Below are 21,694 nucleotides of genomic sequence, written 5' to 3' on the forward strand. Positions count from 1 at the left end.
GGGACAGGCAACAAATGCTACTTTTCCAGTGTTCAAGGTAGTTTCAATTCATCTTACAAACTCTATCCAATGTGCAATCAGATCCAATGCGAAGGACAATGGATTTTACATTTGAATTTATCATGCATGCGTACATTGTAGGGCCTGGGGACGCAAAATTAAACGCCTGGATAAAACACACTGACTCACACACTGTGTACTGTTCCACTGAGAGAGAGAGAGAGAGAGAGAGAGACTAAGACTAGGATGAATGATGAAGTGCCGCATAAGTCCACGCTTAACAAAGTGCAGGACTGACAACAAAGACAAGTTTTTGCAGCGTGTGATCAGGCCGACTGAAGACACGTTCTTGAGAAGATGGAGCATCTCTTCTTCACACGCACGCACGCACGCACGTAGATGAGCGCGAGAAGAAGAAGTTTCGCCTGCTTGTTTACATCAATATGGATGTCGTGTGGACTGTGGATAAAAACGGTGGCGGCTGGTTGTTTGCAATAAAATGAATAGAAAACGTGTACAAATAAAACCCAGATAAATTGACGTTTTGTTTGTTTTCCTAAAAACGAATACGACAGTGTCGCTTCGTTGTTTTGACTGTTAATATGAAAACGGATACAAATGATGTTCTTTTGACCATTTTGTTTCCATGAAAACAGATACAAACGGCATCATTGACATTTTTATGTTTACATGAAACGGATAGGTTCTTACTCTGACTGTTTCTTTGTATGAAAAGGGATCGAAACCATTGGCGTTGACCGTTTGTTTATATGAAAAGCGATACAAACGGTGTTGTTCTGTTCGCTTCCGTAAAGTTTTTGGACCATTTGTTTGAATGAAAACAGAGAGAAACAGAGTTGTTTAAACTGACAACAGATTCAAACGGTGAATGTTAGTCACTTTCTATTTGAAGATTCTGAGAATGCCAACATAATTGGAGGTTCCATTATATACGACAAGGGACGAGATACGGCGGCGACTAGGAAGCGTCCTATCGCAGGAAGTCCCATCCTCCTAATCGTGACTCTACTTCCTGTTGGGCTCCCAAAGCCTCATCATCTGCAGGCCCAAGAAGCCACGCGGGCAGCCGTCCCACACAAACATGCATTCATGCTGGGCTGGCGGCGCGAGTGAAAGTGGATTACAGGGCGGACCACCGCGAGCAGACGTAGCACTTGGCGTATTATACGCCGACACCGACGTTGGGACTTAAAAAACTAGCTAAAAACTGTCTGTACAAACTATAATTTAATTGTTTTCATCCACTCTCTAATTAAAGAGAGAGAGAGTGTGTGTGTGTGTGTGTGTGTGTGTCACGTTCAGGTCTGAGGGATGATGCCGGGCCAGACAGTGAGCCACAATAACCTCTGATGACGAGATGCTAACGCGTAGCATGACACAAATAACACACACAGCCTGATCATACACACCACTCCCACACACATTCCAACACAAGCTGAATGAGCTAACCAAAATATTACAAATAATAAGATGCAATAGAAGATTCCAGTGAATCTTTGCTATCTTGCGGTCCATCGTTCTCATGTTAGCATTAAGCTAGGAGAGTTTCGTTAGAAAAATATTTTGCCGTTGGAATATACAATATTTCTGGTTTGTTTTCTTATAGACAGACAGTTAGATGGATATTTTATTCATCTACAAGCAGACATCAAATTACTGATCAGATTAAAATATGAAAAACAACAAACGCATCTATACAAGTCTTTGTTAGCCTAATACATGTCAAACAGAGGTCATAATTCCAGTCGAGCTTCCCCTGATATGAAGTCTTAAGTGACTTGACTGAGTCACTTAACTCATTCGCTACCTTGTTTATATCCGGCAATCGGTTTCCAACCCTTCACTGCCACCGACAAATCTATACGTCAAGTAGGTTTTTCAAAGCGGCAGGAGTGGAAACGGGCCTCGACCAGCTTGTCTGTGAAATTCAGGTTTGTAAACCACTTTCACGCCAAAAGGTCCTTGACGTTGGCGGCGTTGCATTGCATTGGATTTGAGATCAGCACTGCTTGCTTGTGAGTTGAAGATGAAGATTAGGGAGTTAAATAAAGATGATTCTGAATCTCAGCTTGTCACATCAATTTACGAAGAAGAGAAACTCCGAGAGGGTGGAACACAATATTCTGTGGGTCTTGAAAGATCAGTCAAAATGCTCGAAAATACTTTTGAAAATGGCAGGCAGTGACCGATTTATAATAAATTGTGAAGAAACGCGATGTAATGGTGGTTCACTGTAATACAAAATGAAAACAAATACAAATAAAATAAATTAAGGGATCAATGCACGCTATATGGCCTTAAGTATTGGGACAGAAAAAGATGTGGGACCTGAGAGAGGTTGCCATCTCCATTATAGTTGGTCCCATAGGCGTTTGGTGTGCTTGTTCTTCCGCACCAAACTCCTCCACGTGACTCACGCATCTGCTCCATTTCTAACGGCTTTAAAGATGCTCGTGTTTCGATTGGGGAGCCTCCAGTTTGTGTTGCGGGTCAAGGCCTTGTCGAGACGGACCCATACGAGGGCCAGGTCTCGCCTTAGGGCAAGGGCCAACAGTTGTGTAAGGTGTGTGTGTGTGTGTGTGTGAGAGACTTCTAATCTGTTTATTTTCTGAGGTGGGGGGGGGGGGGGGGGGGGGCGCCGCGGACAGCCATTATCGTGGCACACGTACACGCACGCGATAACACTAGCGACGACTCTCTTCAACCAAAAAGTTTCCCACGAGGAGAGAAACAGTGCTTCATTCATGCCTTCATCTCGGCACATCAGACACAGAGCGTCCGGTCGGATGTCGGAGAGTCGACCCTCGAAGAACTCAACGGTCGTCATTATCGGGAGTCGAATGTAAGATAAAGGATGAGTAATATGAAAAGGCAGTTTACATTTACATAAAAACGGTGGAGTTTTGACGAATTCTAATATAATTCTATATAAAGAATACGATTGTCAATATAGTTTTAGTATCTATTTTTAAAATGTAAATACAAATTAAAAAAACAGTACATTCTTTTTAGTATTAATTCCATTTTTTGGGCAGGATGTTTTTGTTTTATTTGTTTACATAACATCAAATTAATATTATATGGCAATAACTCTTTGGGTTCATTTAATATATTGGAATGTATTTCTTAAATGAATCAAAGTAAAAATTCGACAAATATTTCTGGATATTTATTTTTAGTGTTTCATTTAATATATTTATAAATGATTGATTATAAAATAAATACACATCAAAATAAAATATATTTTTGGGCATCTATTCTCAGTTGTATTTATGTAATTCATTTATAATGTATGAATTACAAAGAATAAAAATGGATAATGAATCAATTATGAAATATATAAAAACTCTAACTTAAGTATTTTTGGTATTGGTTTTGCTTCATTCATTTTATTTAGAATTTATTAAATGTGAAAAATAAAAAGTATCTTAGGGCATTTTAGTTTCATTTATTTAATGAATTGATGGTTTAGCAATACAAAAGGAATACATCAAAGAAATATATTTTGGGGAATGAATTTTCCATGCTTCAATTGATTTAAAATGTATTTCTAATCTGTTAATTGGAAACAATCCAAACATAGAATTTAATAATGAGAAAATCAACCCTAACCATTCTTATGCTGTTGAAGGGTTGCGGGACGCTGGAGCCTATCCTTGATTATCAAAATCAAGGAATTGATTTTTTCCATTGTTTAGTGTATACATTCATAAATATTTCATTCGAATTTCAAATCAAATATTATAAATAGATATGTTTTTTATTATTTTTGTTTTATTAACTTGATTTTTTCATCATATATTGTCAAGTAATAAGTATTATTATAAGTATTAGTATTATGATTTATATTGTATCATTTTCAAAACTTGACTTAATGTATTAGAAGTCAATGTTCCAAAAATAAATTCAAATAAAAATACTAAGAATATTTTGGGGCATTTACTTATATTTTGTATTATTTAAAATATTTATAATTGATTAGTTAAGATAACAAAATAAAACTATGTAGTGACATTCCTTTGTATGGTTTCATTTATTCATAATGTTTGCGATAATATCGGGTTATAATATCTTTCTACGTCGACACCATTACAATAAAAATGCAGCTTTGTTGGCATCGGCGCTAACAAAATTCAACCCTAGAAACACGTGTTGTCATGTCAACCCCATAATAAGTAGCGCACACGATAAACATACATATGAAATACACACAGAGTGTGTCCTCCCTCCCCGCTGCATGTAAACCAAGCCATGGACACAAACCACCGAGAGAACAATCGAGTAAGTACAAACATTTGGCTCTGTAGCCCAAGATAGGGGGACGGGGGACGGGGGTGGGCTGGGGTGTGGTGTGGCGGTTGGGGTTCGTTGGGTTTTTGGGACTCTTCATCCCTTACTATCTGCTTTTATCTTTTGGCTGGACCTGCATCCCCGTAACGGGGACACTTTGATAAGACCGAATATTGCCTTTGGGCTGATTTACGAAGTACAAAACCGAAAAGGGGCAAAAAGGGGGGTTTGTTGTATTTGTTAGCTGATAGATGAGGGCGTGCAGGAGAAACGAGGAGGAGGGGGAGGGGGAGGGGGGCCAAAGGGGTGGCGTCCCCGCTGGCTCGGGCCTTGATTAACACCAGGCCTCCTGACAGGAAATGACCGAGCGCCAGGAGAGCTTCCATCTGGTGCAGTGGAGAACCGAGACGAGAACAAGACCTCTGCGTGAAAATGAAACTTCTGCGGCTGTTTGAGGGCACCGAGACAACGTGCAAATCCAGTTGTTCGAAAACTTTATACTTTTCGATTCCTATTGTCACTACAGTGACCGTCATTTCTTAGTACATTTTTATAGTACATGTCAAGTCGCGCGCCTTCGGTGTAGTACCATGTTGGGCCACAACATGCCGGGCAGCACTGAGCACGACTGGAAGAGACGCGGCAAAATCCTGGAAAAACTAACCCGAAGCAATCTTCCGAAATAGTTATTGCAAGAGACGTGAAGGTGATGGCGAGCGGTTGCATGTCTGTGCCCTGCAATGGGCTGGCAACATACAGGGCAGGCGAGCCCCAAGTCAGATGGGGCAGGCGTCAGGATGAGTGGGATAGAAGATACGATTCTTACAAAAAAACACATTTGGGTTTGGGTTTTGGAAAATTTGTATTTATTTCATTTATTGATCGGAAGAAATCTAAACAACACTTGAAATAAGCATTGTTGGGATTATTTTGATTGTATTCTTTTATTTCTTTACAATGAATCAATCACAAAAAAATTTCAATCAGTATTTTACGGCATTTATCATGATAAATGTTATATATATATATATATATATGTGTTGTAGTTTTGATGTTTTACTTATGTGATTTATTTATTAGCTGTGTATCTACAGTATGAGTAATGTATACATAATATATATTGTTATATGATTGTTTCATTTATTATTATTAAAATTTATTATGATTATCTTATTTTCTTATGATATTTTTTAGCATTTATTTCACTTTTTAAAAATTTAGGAATTATACAGAATAAAAGTTTTTTTAAAGAGTATTCAATTGTTTTATTTAGTTATGATGTGGTTATTATTAAAAAAAAAAGAATGTTTTCAGCATTTATTTTGTTATTGTTTTATTTAATCTATTTATAATGAATATATCACCCATCCATTTTCCGATCCGATCGCGGGTATCATTATTCTATTCATAATTCATAGAAAAATACCTATTTTTGAAAATCATTTGTCATTGTTTTATTTACTTAATGAAATTATAATTGATGAATCATTAAAATAAATAATTGAAAAAAAAAAAGATTAATATATTGCATATATGCATTCAAGTTTAATGTTTTATTTATTAATAATCTATCAATTATTACAATAAACAGGGAATAAAACAAATGAATTCGTATTTTGGGGTATTGTTTTAGGGTTTTATTTATTCATGCCTGTGCGTGTGTGGTAACGTATTTGCGGGTGTACGTGCGCGCGCGGGCTGCCGCCCGCCGTCCATTTCCATCGACACGTCCCCGCAGAGAGACGAGCCGTTTTATGACGAGCGTCGTAAATGAGACGCAGAGGTGTTCTAAAGCAAACAGAGGCGTCGACCGCACACGAGGATCCCCAAAGCGACGACGACGACGACGCGCCACTGCTGACAGACGAGGTTTTCTGGAACATCGTCGTGTTGTATTTCTTTCCCCCAAAAATGTGTAAAGGAGATATATTAAGCAATTTTTGTCCACAATTCAAAACAGTTCCAAGGTGTCTTAATGACATGCCTATGACTAGATTTCATCAAAATAAGGATACAAAATGACAGCGCGACTTTTATTATTAACTGAAACGACCGTGTCGTCTCAGGCTTTGACTTGAGAGCAAAAAATTGAGATACGACTGCCGTATGGTGACCATGAGCTCCACTCAACTCCATAATAAGCGGCAACACGGCAAATAGTGCACAAGGCTTCAAAAAAGAGGCTTTGAGCTATTTGATGCCATCCCGAGTTGTACATGTGTACCTAAAACAAGCACATCACTTTGGAACGCCTGCTAGCTTAATGCTAACACCCAATGCAATGAATGGCATTGATGTGGCTACGTTACCACCCTTTGAGCAACTGGTACTTGAACACAAACATATAAAACTTAATATATATTATATATATTCCACAAGATGGCAGCAAAGGACTACTTTATCTAATTGAAGCTCCTCACCTCACCTCAAACTGTTTCCTTGGCGCCAGGCTGATATTGCTTTGGCCTAAGCACAAAAACAGTGAATAGATTTGAATTTTCACGGAACACCGGAGGATAGAGAAAACATTTGCAGGAGTTCACGACATTCTGTAAAAAAACAAACAAACCAAAAAACACACAGCGATTTAACGGTACTCTTATCAAAACACCTGGGAACTGCTATAAATTGTGAAAAGAATGAGATCAAATGACTCCTTAAAAACATTGCCTGTACAGTTAATGACGGCTTTAGGATGGCCACACTTTCTTTCTTTTCCTATGGGAAAGCGCACACGAAAGAAGGCAACCACAGTGACCGCGGTAGAGCCACGACCACCAAGCTCACCACTCGGGGTCGTCGGGGGTGTCTCTGTCCACAGCTCGCTGTGTGGTCACAGTCTGAGGAGCTAGACGAGTGTGTGATGGACCTCCCTTTTTAATTACAGCCTGTGCTCCGTGTCACCGGCTTATCTGATCAAGTCAACTAGCGGGAACAAGGCTAGCGGCTGCTTTGCCAATGTCTCTATGTGTTTATACGGTGTGTGTGTGTGTGTGTGAGAGAGAGGAAGTGAAATAACGGCCGCCAATTAAAAATAATTGGGACTAATTTCATAAACAGGGTACATATATTTAATCAGGCGCGATCCTCGGACCGACTGCTGCTCAACTTCCTCCAGCGACAAGCCCCTGGACACTTTCGGGGCGAAGAAGAGAACGCTCCATGCTGGTGGAGGAGGAGGAATAAAAGAGTGCAAGCGGACCTGGAAAAGGAAATGAAGGAGAAGAAGAAAAATAAAGAGGAGATGGAAAAAAAAAAAAAAAAAAGTTTGAGACGTAAGCAAAATAAAACCGATTTCAATGTGACTCCTTTCATGTCGCCCGGTAGGCCCGTGCCAACGCAAACAGTGGCTTTGGGGGAGGTCCGGGATCTTGCTGAGACAACCCCCCTCGCCTTTACCACCCCGTCCGACCCCCCACAGTCTTCCTTACAACACACACAAGACAGGATGAAAAACAAACCCAGTGTTGAATCAGCGATAACTTTGCATCGCTTTCTTGCGTGTATCAGTTTATTTTCATGTTTTGTAGTGACGGTCCCCTTGCATCAGGGCCAAGTGGGGCAGTGAGTTTACCTAAGTGGTACGTAACCAATTTCTATGCAAATTTGGAGAGGGCTAGCACGCGGCCAAAGGAAGAAGCGGTCTCATTTTGGTGCGGATCGAACAATTTCCGGCGTTACAGTCTGCTTGCATCGGGGCCAAGTGGGGCAGTGAGTTTACCTAAGTGGTACGTAACCAATTTCTATACAAATTTGGAGAGGGCTAGCACGCGGCCAAAGGAAGAAGCGGTCTTATTTTGGTGCGGATCGAACAATTTCCGGCGTTACAGTCTGCTTGCATTGGGGCCAGGTGGGGCAGTGGCCCGCCAGATGGGTCTGTGGTGAAATGTGTGGGATTTAGCGTTTTTTCAAAGGTGCGCTGCTGCTACCAAGAGGACTGGTATGCCCATATACAAGATGCCAAGGACTGTCTGAAGCCTAATTTGGGGCCAATCTATTTACTTAATAATATCTTCACTTTTTGTTGTTCCATTCCACTTCCATCGGGGCCAAGTGGGGCAGTGACCCAACATAAGCGCTACGTAACCACTTTTTATGAAACTTTGCAGAGAGCTGGCGCATCAAGAAAGAAACTGCTCAATTTTGGTCCAGGAACTTACACTGCGCTTGCATTAGGGCCAAGCGGGGCAGTGACCCACCAGATGAATCTGTGGTGACATAAACTTGTTGGGTGTAGCATTTAGTATATTATTCATGCACATGATAGTGTTGATATACTGTATATCGCAATTATTATTATTTTACTTTCATCTGCCAAGCAGGAACGAGCAAAGTTGCAGTCTGCTTGCATTGAGGCAAAGAGGGGCAATGACCCACCAGATCCAACAGACGGAGCAGTGGTGAAATAGGTCTAACCTTGTGCCAATCTACAAGCCCAATTCCAATGAAGTTGGGACGTTGTGTTAAACATAAATAAAAACAGAATACAATGACCATGTTAAACCTATAATTAATTGAATGCACTACAAAGAAACGATATTTAATGTTCAATGCTGAAAGGTACATACAGGTTTTGGAGAAACATATGCTGCCATCCAAGCAACGTCTTTTTCACGGACGCCCCTGCTTATTTCAGCAAGACAATGCCAAACCACATTCTGCACGTGTTACAACGGCGTGGCTTCGTAGTAAAAGAGTGCGGGTACTAGACTGGCCTGCCTGCAGTCCAGACCTGTCTCCCATTGAAAATGCGTGGCGCATTATGAAGCGTCAAATACGACAACGGAGACCCCGGACTGTTGAACGGCTGAAGCTGTACATCGAGCAAGAAAGGGAAAGAATTCCACCTCCAAAGCTTCAACAATGAGTGTCCTCAGTTCCCAAACGTTTCTTGAATGCTGTTCAAAGGAAAGGTGATGTAACAAACGCAGTGGCAAACATGAGCCCGTCCGTCCCAGCTTGTTTGGAACGTGTTGCAGCCATCAAATTCCAAGTTCATGATTATTTGCTCAAAACAATCAAGTTGATCTTGTCTTTGTAGTGTATTCACTTAAATATAGGTTGAACATGATTTGCAAATCATTGTATTGTGTTTTGATTTATGTTGAACACAAGGTCCCAACTTCATTGGAATTCGGGGTTGTACTAACTATTATTTCTACCATTCCCATGTCGAGAGTGGGCATTATTTCCCATTCCCAGCAGTCAGGCTTCATCCCACTGAGCCCATGTCCCGGGGTGAGGAATTAGGAAGGTTTTGCTTGGCACGGTCGAGAAGAGAGAAGGGAATATCCAAACGGAGGATGTTTGAGGGCGCACCAAAGACAACAGAAACGCCACCGCGGCTGACAGGAAACACATCCGCGGGGCTCTGCGACATCAGCATGGAGACCGCAACGGCGGCATTTGCGAGCAGTGTGGCAACAGCCAATCGGGCTCCAGAGATACAGTAGGCCTACGGGAAACTGTTTGAGCATTTATTCGCTCTCTAAGGATCCATGCTTGAAACTGAAAATTGGGGCGCTCAGTCATTTTGGTTTGAAATGGACATTTTGGACAAATTCCAGGGCTTGTACTGTAACTGTGATGAACTTCTACAAGGTCATTCTCCCAAATAAGCAGCTATACTCGACAGATGGCTGACGCTAAATTACAAAGACTTTGAGTTGATTTTTTTTTTTTTTTGTTACCTAGTGTGGTGAAAAAGTGTATATATGTATTTTGGGGGTCCCTTACATGATCTCCCCAATAAATCACTTAGTGGCATCCCCTGGAAAGTTAGAAATGTATCACCGATTGGCACAAAATTGGGTGGACGTGTCTATCATACCACCACGCACGAAAACGTCTCAAGGACCCTTGCCCCAAATTGAAGAGGAAGTCCACCATTTGGGGCGAGTTCTATGGCGCGTACTCTGACGAACTCCAACTGTTGCTCTCATGATGACCAGGTTACATTCAATGTCTGGTTCTCATTTTGGGGCCTTAATTGGGGGAGCCTGGAGCGGGGGGACGGGGTGGGGGGGCAATGTCACGATCAATGTTTTCTCCAAGAGCGTAGCGGGACGGCCGCCCGCCCGCCTCATGTTACTTCATAAAAACTCACTTGGCGCGTACACGTGGTTCAAAAAGGGAGGTCCGCGTATACGCTGACAAGAAGCACAGCTGGCACAGCACGACGGGGTCACTTGCAATGAAGTGTTTACAACGGCGGTTTCGACGCGAGGCCCCTCCCCTCACCGAGAACAGGAAGTCGGGACAACTCGTACGAGGAGGAAAAACAAAGAAAGAGAGAGAAGTGAACGATACGCCTTTATTAGAACTTTACACTCCTATATGTGCAATATGAGAAGTGTGTTATTTGAGGGTGTAAAAGTAGCTGTAATTATGAGGCAGGGGTGTGTGTGTGTGTGTGTGTGTGCAAACTCAAGGTTCAAGACGCTATGATTGCAGTGTGGCTGTCGACACTCCATCCATCTATGCGGTCGACCTTCACACGCTCCGCCGCATACCAGAAATACGCATAAATACGCATACTTTGGCAAGTTGACCGTACAGGTACATACCGTGCGGCAACATGATTGCGGCAACTGAGGGCTTGTCGTTGCTAAGCTAAAGGGTATTATGGCGTGTACGCGCATCTTGGCATGGTTTGTGGCCATGGTGTTAAAAAAGAAGAAAAGGGTGTGAAGGCCTAATGCACTCCAGACACTCCCAGCCTGTAAAAAGGCGCCATTTCTTTCCTTTATATACCTTTTGGGAAACTATTCGCTCGATTAAATTGAGAATTCTTCAAATGAATACTGAAATGAAAAAATGTTCATATGTTAAAGTCATTTGTATTAAGTTCACTATTCGAATAAATATTCAAACTATCAATACAACCAAATTACATTTTAATTAAGGTCATATTTATACTCCATTATAATACTTTGAAAATGAAAAAAATATTGTGTCATATAATACAGAACGTAACTTATGAGCACTTATAGGAACACTTGCATTTTTGAAAATATTTTTAGAATAATTTTACATAAATCTAACTTTCATTATTATAACTACATTATACAATTAAAATCAAATGAACAATACATAATTACAACTTGATGAATGGATGGTTGGATGGATACAGCGTTCTAATAGGAATCAAATACTGAATTACATTTGGATTATAGATTATTTTTACTATTAAATATGGTAATACTTTTGAAATGAAATGACAAAATAATTGGATTTCATCTTAATCAGTCAGTTTTAAATATTTGTTTTCATTGTAATGAATAAACAAATAACTACAAACCTTCTGATGTATTTTTTATTAACGTTAAAATAAAAATCAAATGAACAAGAAATCTAATTTTAAATAATTTAGGATTGATACTTTTTTATTGAAAAACATTCTCATTAGTATAAAATCAAATGTATTTTAATTCCATACTTTTATCATCAAATATAAAATGCATTTGAAATGAAACAAACATCCATACCAAAATAAATGTTTTAAATGTCATTTTTTCAGTACTTGAAATAAAAACATGAATCATGAATTACACATATTTGAATTTGTGCAGGCGGCACGGTGGACGACTGGTTAGAGCGTCAGCCTCACAGTTCTGAGGACCCGGGTTCAATCCCCGGCCCCGCCTGTGTGGAGTTTGCATGTTCTCCCCGTGCCTGCGTGGGTTTTCTCCGGGCACTCCGGTTTCCTCCCACATCCCAAAAACATGCATGAATTGGAGACTCTAAATTGCCAGTAGGCATGACTGTGAGTGCGAATGGTTGTTTGTTCCTATGTGCCCTGCGATTGGCTGGCAACCAGTTCAGGGTGTACCCCGCCTCCTGCCCGATGACAGCTGGGATAGGCTCCAGCACGCCCGCGACCCTAGTGAGGAGAAGCGGCTCAGAAAATGGATGGATGGATGGATGAATTTGTGCACTGTTTCAGATAAATGTTTATTTTCGTAATAATAAATCAATTCAAACTTGAATTCATGTAAAGCGAGTAATATATTGTAATGAAAACCTCAAGAGGGTCGCGGGCGCGCCGCAGCCTATGCCAGCTATCTCCGGGCGTTAAAATATCACATCGTATTATTACAATTCATATTCAAATCTTTTTGACACATTTTTTTGCTTCATAGGACAGTTACTCGCTTAACCTAAAAGCTACCTCAACAAAACATTGGGCGATGTTGTTCAAATACTTCAACAGTATACTTGTGACTCTTAGTTGTGGATGAACGTCTTCACCCATTAAAGTGAATGCAGATTCATGTCCGTAACCCGTACTTGGTAAATGTGGTCAAATGAGCAGGAAGTGTCTCACCTGTGAGCTTTTGCATCAAGGGGCTGAGCGTCGTCTCTCCGGCGATGGCCGACGCGAGCGCTCCGATCAGCTCCCGCTCCAGCCGCTCCGGCGGCCGGACGTCCTCCCGCGTCGCCGGCCGGGCCTCGTCGGCCAGCGAGTACAAGTAGACGAGCAGCAGGATCAGCTCGTCGGGCCCGCACTCGTCCCCCGCGAAGCCGGCGTCGCCGTCGTGGCCTCCGCGGGGCTTCGTCAAGGGCAGCAGCTGACTCAGCACCGCGTGGAAGTCGGAGTCTCCGAGAGCCTGACGCCAGCGCACGCGTACACGTTAATGTTGCGATGACCATATCCAAATCACTCAGTCGAGCGCAGAGCGCCACCGAGGCCGATAAAAGTTGGCGAATTACTGTATCGTCTTGATATTGTGACATTTTACAACCTAAAGTTAGGGATTCGCTAATGTGAGTGGCTCGGGTCAAAATATCAGACATAAATCCAACGAGAGATTCTATGAAAAATAAAAAATCTATACAAATTCAGCAATGAGCGCCATATTTGAGGTAAAAATAGAAATAAATAAAATATATAATAATCAATAAATATACCCATTAAACCATAAAGATTGGGGAAATAATAAAATCCAAATAGGTGAGAAAAAAAACAGTATCGGATGAAAAATGGACAAAAACAATTGGAAAAATATTGGTAGCGATGCAATTATTGGAAAATGATACAAAGTTTGAGACAAAACTACAATAATATTACATTTAAAAATATAGAAAATATTGAACGACAAATAGAAACAAATATTGGATGAAAGTAGAAAAATATGAACAAAAATATTCGGGTGAAAATAGAAAATTATTGGACACAAAAATGAGAATAAAACACAAAACAGGCAAAAATACTATGATGCTGGAGGAAAAATATGCACTGCTACACACATTAGAAAAGAAGAAAAAAATATTAGGAAGAAAAATATTCCATTAAAAATTGTTAGACATACTTTAAATATTGGATGATAGACACAAATAATTAAATAAAAACAACGATAAATAGACCAAAATACAATATCAGATGAAAAATAGAGAAATATTAAACAAAAATATGGCATCTTAGTCATATATTTGATTAGATTTACCATAAAGCATTTCATCCTAATTCTGAGCAGTACGGTACTTTACGCGTACACTTGATGTTCTTACAAAGCAGGTTTTCTTTTTACAAGAATAAGAGAGTAGCAATGTAACTTTCTTTTGAGGAGGGAGGCTTCACAAAATGTAAACAATAGCCTTTCACCATAAAGGCCACACTACTCTTAAATTTAGGCTAAACAATGCGCATTCAGTGCAAAATACGGCGTGTCAAGCCACTGAGGTGACTCATCATTCATTGTCGTCGTGTTGGCTTTGTAGGGCCACTGAACAAACGCCACCCAGCCAGTGCCAACATTTCAGGCCAGCGATCGGATTTTCGGGAGGCGAGAACTTGAATGTGTCCGAAACGCGTGCGGCCGGAGCCGGAGTCCGGTGTGCCGTAGTGCAGATCACCAGACTGTTTCGAAAAGGCTGAGCGCTCGCACGACAAGGATGAGCTCATAGGAATGGGAAGACAAAAAGGGTGTGGCTTGAAGCCGTCCGATCAACACTGCCAACGTGAAACTCAAACAGACAAGAAGCAAAGCAAAAAGCAAAAACCAAAAAAAAGCTGATATTGACCATCCAAAAAATACATAGTAATGTTACAAATCCAAAGTAACGTTTTGTCACTTGTGTATGTGTGTCATGTTTTAATGCTTTGCTACGCTGGCGTCGCTATTGGCCAACTTTTTGGATTCAAAGGACGAGGTGGCTAGCTCGCTTGTCTATTGTGATTAAAAAGGTGGAGCGTTATGTTGAAATGTTTCACATTACAAAAGTTGGGAAGTCTCAGCCGCAGTCGGTATGGACCATCTTTTTGTAAGCGAAAGACTCGCTAGCTTGTTTTTCAATCGTGATCAAATGGTAAAGTGTTTCATGTGTGTTATCTCTTAAAGGACGTTAGTGGTGGATTCGGAGCCGGCGTCGGGAATGAGATGAGCCGAAGAGGAAAGACTCAGCGATGGAGGGAGGCCAAACCCTGACTGCCTGACCCTGGTGAAGAGAAGTCACATGACTGCCAGTTGAGCAAGCCAACTCATCGTTTCCAAGGTAAGCGCTCCGCATTGCAACATGCCTCACCTCTCCAAGATGGACGCCGACGATGGGGGAATTTCCAGTGAGTCAGACAACGGGGGTGGGGGCAGTACTATGAAATGCTACATTGGTTCAAAACATTATTCGGACCTTTTTTTTTTTTTCCCCCCCCCAAGGCCCTGAAGTAGAATTGCACGAAAGCGTCATAGCCCGCACCTGTCACGTGAGACTTCGGCAAATCTCGAGAGACTTAGGCAAACGCACGGCAATCTTCCGTTTGCACAGTCGTCCCCGCAACATTAAAGTCACTTTCTTAAACGACAGTTAAGAATGCAACTTCAAACACGGCCTGTTCAGTTCATCAAGATTTTCCAATGGCGACAGTGGAGTGACAAAGAGCAGGAAGAGAAGCTGTACGTGGAACCTTCCAGCGTCATTCATCAGCCAACACTCCAAAGTGTTACTTCCTGAATACTCCAAATATTTCATGTGCGCTCCACATTTGACATATCGCCCCGTTCCAGTTCATAAGGACGCAACGTGTGCTCCTCGACACAAAGCTGTACAAAGGTTACGGCGTATTCTTGTTCTTGCTAGCATGCGCGCACTGACATACCGAAGCCTGTCATCACTTTGAAACAGCCATTTATTGTCATCCATCCGTGCTCGATAGCGCTCGCCCTCATTAGCGCGGCAAGTAAGCTGGAGCCGATCCCGGCTGACTTTGGGGCGAGAGAAAGGCCGTACGCCCTCCTGGGCTGGTCGCCGGCCAATCGTCGGGGCACATGTGGACACGCGGACGTTCACGTGCACATTCATAACTTACACTTTTCATTTAATATCATCCAGTAATGGATCCAGTAATAAGACGGAAATGGTCAAATCGAAAATAAATCGACTTTTTTTTGTCAAATACTGCAACTATAATGTGCAATGAAAATACGTTGATAGAATGCAATAATAACAATTATGAAAACAAAAATGTCATGACAAATCTGTGACAAAATGAACAGCGTAATAATGTGAGCTATTTAGATACAATTTGAAAATGTAAAAACATTGTGGAAATAATTGGCAGAATGAATTGTGATATTATACACATTAAACGTAAAATATTGGATGAAAAGAATAATACTTCATGGGGACGACAACAAAGAACATGTGCAGATTCTCAGCCGTCCCGGTCACGGCATCAGCAAAGGTTCAATCGAGGCAACTGGACTCTTCCTCTTTGTTCAATTTGTTGTTGCTTTTCTTCTTGTTTTCCCAAAAACAAACCCTATTGACAGTATTAGAATAAACTCTGCATCACTCTGGAATTGGAGCACACAGAAGGTCCGTCTTGATATAAAACATGGAGGACCACATCTCTCTCAATTTGTCGCTTCGGTCTGATCAACGCACAGCCTCATTCCGCCGTCTGTTACGTGGCCTCTGTTTTCGAGCACGGGCCGTCACTGGCTCTCTTCGGCGGCTCTATAAAAGCTGCTGTCAGCGCGGCCTGGCGTGATGGCGCCGCGGCAGGAAATTGGAGGCCTCGGGTAGAGAGAAGCCAGCTCGAAAAGCAGAGAAGCAAAAATCAACACGCACTTCGAGACGTTGAAGGCGTGCTGCCGGGCAGTGGCGCTAACCGTGATACTTCGGATAGCGCGAGTCAGGCTTTCGGACAATGTTTGCTTTTTACACCGGGGCCGGTTCGCCGGTTTTGCGGATGATATACCAGGAAGGCCAAAGTATTAGGACGTGTGGCCACAACAGGAAGTTACAATGGAACAGAAAAGGGCCCATGGCGAACGCTCCGAATGATCACGTATTGTACCTGTATTCATTTCTAAAAGGATGTGTTTGGTTTGAATTCTATAAAAGTGGGTTTGCCACTTAATGAGTCTTCGACCGATTGTTTTGAATAGCTTTTTACTTATTTAGTGTAATGCCCTCGCATGCGGTGAAGGACAGCGACAGTCGCTGACTGATGCAGTCGTTTCTTGAATGCGGCTCGCAACAAGACACACTCACAGGTCCCGCCTCTTAAATGAAGACACGCAGACAGTACAATATTAAATATACATTCTGTGCTTGCAGTTTGTTTGTTTTGGTGTTCAAATACAATTGCACTCTGTAAAAAGTGTGCTTTAAGAAGTCTCAATGTGTTTTAAGTATGCGCGGGGTAAACATTTTAAAACCATTGTTTTTGTTTTAAATGGGTCTCTGTATATTGCAGATTAGGCCTGGGCCGATAAACGGGTTACTCATCTAAACTCGAACAGTCTTCACCTAGCATACGTTAACGAAAGCCTTCGTGATATCCTCATATCAACTCGTTTCCAAAAACCAAAAACCGCCGACGACGTAGCGTATTTGAATTGCAGTTGATACGGAGCTATTGCCTCATTCCTGTAATAACAGGCATTATGTACTATTATAAATTCAACCACTACTGCTGCTATGCTGTAATGGGACCATTACACGTAATTATAGAAAAACAACAAACAATGCTCAAACTGGAACTCGAAGTGACTCAAACACAGCCGTTACTTTAAAATAACATTGGATGCCAATTGTGAATGTCCAAACTTTTGGGTTTCAGATAGCTTGTCAGAGATTTTATCGAGCTGCCTCATTGGCTCCTTGCGCCAATCATAATCGCCCGTCCGCATGGGGTTTTTGTTTTAAACGTGCGCGCGGCTGATGGACCGACCACCGTTTGGCCGTTCTTAACCATCAAGGCTCAGCGTGGCCCAATCAGAGCAGGGCAAAGAAACAAGAAACAAGAAACAAGAAACAAGAAACCCTCCCCCCAGACAGGAAACCAGCTCCAGCTGCAACCCCTGGAGGAAGGTAAGCGTTTCACATGCGGCGCTAACTACAAGCAGGCCTCGCATGCCGCCATCACAATGAACCATTTTTTTCTGCCGGCAGGCGGGGGGGGCGGGGGCATTTTCGAGAAGGTGGCTCGGTTGGTTCGGCTTGTCCGTCAACGCCAAAATGCTAAATTGCATTCTTTGACAAGCGTTCTGCGAAGCACTTTATCGCAGATATGTAATCATATCCGCCTATCTGGAAGCCATACACGAGACCTCGAGAGACAGGCCGTAAATCTCCACGTCGGACTCAATCGTGAACAGCGGGGCTGCCGTTTTGCTCGACAAAACAAACGTGTCCTCACCCTGACACGTGACATGAGAGTCACGCTCTGCACTTAAGTAGAAGTGACAGAAAAAGACTCCGGTTCAAGAAAAAGTACTGATTCCACTCCGAAATGTACTTCAAGCAAAAAAGTTAAATTGAAGTCATTTAATGAGGTGGCATACTGAACTTCCAGTGACCAGTATGAGTGTGACAACCCCAATTCAATGCACCTGAAACACACACGGTGTCACATGACACCGGGCAGCTATAATGGCTAATTGGGCCCAATTTCGAGTGTTTCGCTAAGGGGTCTATTTACTTTTTCTTGCCTTTCATTTCGACATTCAAAGCTGTATGTTGAAGTGACACTAAATTGACACTGTTGTACAAGTGTCATTTTTACATGTCGCATGAAAGGATATGAGAATATATATATATATATATATATATACACATAAATGAGCGTGTAGTCGCTTTTAGGAGATAATGCAAACAATACCCGCACAACAGGGGAAAAAAAAAAAAAACTTATTCTGCACACGGAATCATTTTTCTCTTATTAACTGACAAAGTGCTCTTACTAAGAAGAAAGAAAAACACTTTCACTCAACTTGAATGCTCGCAAAACATATTCCCGTACCTTTCCAAATGTTGTGAACTGCCTAACAAAAAAAAAAACAAATAAAAAAAACAAAACAAAAAAGCTAAATTTGCTAATGATAAAAAAAAAAAAAAAAAAACTTACTTTTTTATTTTATTTTAGATGAGACTGAATTTCTGAATGGTTTGGAGGTTGGCGCAAGACAGTTCGCCATGAATAATTTTTGTAGCCGATATCGTGGAACGATTCGCTTGGACGGACGCTTCCCCATGGATGGGGAATATCTTGCTTCTCTGAATCTGCTGCATTGTTGGCCTTAATGCTTCCACCCCCCTCCCCCGCCCCCAACTTTGAAACCCTCAAGATCTGAAATCAATCAATAAAGATCTCACCGGCGGTTGAATTTTCGTTTCTCTATTTACTGTAGATCTTTCCCCCGTGATGTCATCATTTGGAGAGAGCGGAAAAAGTAACAAGCGTGATTCGACAAAGTAAGGAGCAGAAAGTACAGATATTTGTTTTCCAATTTAGAGAGTAAAAGTCAAAAGTCCAGGAAAAAAAAAAAAAAAAAAGCTCAAGTGAAGTACAGATGCTTGAAAAATCTACTTCAGTATAATTGCTGCCTGCCCAACACTGGTCATCATCATCATCATCAGCAGCAGCAGCAACATCATGATCATCGCGCTCGTTACCTGCCGCATTGACATTGATGAATTCGACAATATGGAGCTGCCGTTCCATAAAAAGACGATTTTCTTCCCAAAGTGGAGCGCGAACGGAAACCTAGCGTTTACTTTACGGCTATGAAAATCCAGTGATGGACAACATCCCCGTGCAGGCCACGGCGGAAATGTGTGATTTTAAACAGAAAGACTGCAAGTTAGAAATGTGTGCAGGATTCCAAATATCAACAGTGGAAGACCAAAGATTAAACACATGCTAACACGTGAGTGTCAGCACCAATGTTTTCGACATTCGCCCGTGAGAACTGTTCCATTGCAGCTCACATGGTGAAACAAAGAAACAAATAAAGGAGCAAAGACTTAGAAGAGACAAATTAGGCATTTTCCAACATCGTAATACAGTTCAACATGATTGTTTCTTCAGTTATTTGTTCATTTCGTTTGGACACCGTTTTCCTGATAATAATCAAAAGGACTGGGAATGCAATTAAGTCTAAGCAAGTCCAACAGGAACTAAACTATTATGAAATCAGCTGTATTTTGTCATGTTCATTGGATTCTTGAAATAATATGACTACCGTGGTTCCAGGCTTAAAGTGAACAAGAAATCGAAGAAACAAGAGGGGTGGAAACATTTGTTGCCATGACTGTATGGCTGTGATATGCTTTCGTCAAAACACCCCGAGAACGAAAGCGCACTTTTAACCTCTTTCGTTACCGTTCCCATGACAACCAGGGTGGAAATTAGGGTCGCACGAGGTGAGAGGCTCAAAGGCAAAAAAGCGAGCCCCCAGCCCCATCAAGACAATAAAAGCAGGGCTTTTACTTTCACTTCATCACCACGCTAATTACGCTTGTCAATGAATGTAGCGCAGTGATTCTCAAAATGTGGTAGCACGTGGGCTCCCGCTAGTGGGACACAACAGAATCACTGATTTAAATGTTCAAACTGCGTGAAATTCTTATTCTTTTTTTTAATCCAGCTCCGAACAGTTCAGTTGTATTTCACTTTTAAAGACAATACTTCTGGTTTGCCTTTTGAGATCTAGTCAAGTACAAGTTTTATTTCACTTTTGTGCACAACGCATTTTAATTGAATCATTTTTTTAATTTTTTTTTAAATGATTTTCCTATATTTAAGTGGCCTGTTAATTTTCAAACTGCATAACGTTACTGTCTTACAAAAACATCCAATTTACATTTGAAGGTATTTTTTATGTTTGTATTCAATATTTCAGTGTTGATCACGATGGTGGTATTTGGAGAGCTAAGTATTTTTGTAGGTGGTGGCCACTTCAGAAGCTAATGCTAATGTGTGCTATCACAGACGGAGGGAAAAGGGTTTCCATCCTGATTCACATTATAAAAAAAAAAAACCTGTGAAATTGTGAAACGCACATAAAACTAAGGTGACCTCTTGCTACGGCTCTGTCTGTGTGTAAAGTCCGACATAAATCTCCTTTAATGGAGGCCTGACCCGCCACACAGAGTGGGAGCTCACTCAGCGCTGTTTTGTTTCTGATCGCAGCATGCTAACATGTTAACAAATGAAAAAGGAGCACACCGCACATGACCGGAGATACACTGGAACGTTCTCACCCTGCACTTTCCTCACTTCTGTGTACGATAGTTACTGTATAATTTAGAAGCTACTCACAGACACAAACAGCGGTCACTGTGGCGGGAACATCTGCTTGGCACACGACCCCCCCCCATATATTACGTAGCAACATGGATGCACACAACGCGAGCTGGGTTTACATGGAGCCTTGTAGTCCGACGAGAATTGGTTTAGAAGACCAAACCCAATGAAAATGCTCCATATAAAGCTGAATTGTAATAAGCAAGCTGACTCCGAATGGAATATTCCTTTTGCCAAACCGATCAGAAGTAAGTTTTCCTCACGTAAACAGCGAATCGTCATGACGTCTGGCTGCGCATGCTCTGTCTTGACGGAAATGCGCGGTGGCGTCGTCGTTTACGCACTTGAAAACATGGCGGCGGCGGCTTCAAAACTGAGCTGGTCGGTGATGGAGAGGTTTCACCTACTTGTGACTTGTTTTGAATCAAACTAAAAGTGTAAAAACAATCGCGAATACCGCACTAAATAGACGACTGACCTCCATCTTGATAAAACACGTGACGTTTACACCAATCTGCGCATGTCACGTCTTAATGCGGCTATTTTCGATTCAATGTAGTGGCCCGTGTAAACGCCAGATCGGAATAGATCACCTCGCATGTAAACCGGAGATCTTCGGTCGGAATGATGTGAACCCGCCTATTGCGGAGCGGCTACAGTTTACTGGAACGCCGTTTCCACATATTGTAATATTTAAAACACGCAGTAAGACTCCACACTTGAAACCGTCTGAGAGACTGTTTCCGTGCTGCTGTTTTAGTTAGCGACAGAGTTTGAAAAAAAAAAAATAGTTCACAGGTGAATAGCCCCCACAAACACCGATGATGGTTCCTTAATAGTGTGCTGTCA

The 21,694-nt window shown here is 41.7% G+C and overlaps 1 protein-coding gene and 1 long non-coding RNA gene across 4 annotated transcripts in view; both read right to left on the bottom strand.

Moving 5' to 3' along the window:
• The window catches only part of scfd2 (sec1 family domain containing 2), a 102,139-nt gene that overhangs the window by 34,053 nt on the left and 46,392 nt on the right, over window positions 1-21,694 (bottom strand). For 2 of the 3 annotated variants that reach the window (XM_061778349.1, XM_061778348.1), the window contains exon 6: window positions 12,638-12,920. The exons of the other annotated variant lie outside the window; for it this stretch is intronic. In XM_061778349.1, coding sequence (XP_061634333.1) covers window positions 12,638-12,920 — 283 coding nt within the window. The remainder of the gene's footprint in view (window positions 1-12,637; window positions 12,921-21,694) is intronic. 3 annotated transcript variants of the gene reach the window in all.
• On the bottom strand, window positions 13,524-18,640 carry LOC133480409 (uncharacterized). Its single transcript, XR_009789257.1, has 2 exons — window positions 14,836-18,640; window positions 13,524-14,748 (listed from the first exon to the last, which is right to left on the bottom strand). It is a non-coding gene; the product is annotated as an uncharacterized LOC133480409 (long non-coding RNA).

The sequence above is a fragment of the Phyllopteryx taeniolatus genome, chromosome 7, assembly GCF_024500385.1.
Source record: "Phyllopteryx taeniolatus isolate TA_2022b chromosome 7, UOR_Ptae_1.2, whole genome shotgun sequence".
Taxonomy (NCBI): domain Eukaryota; kingdom Metazoa; phylum Chordata; class Actinopteri; order Syngnathiformes; family Syngnathidae; genus Phyllopteryx; species Phyllopteryx taeniolatus.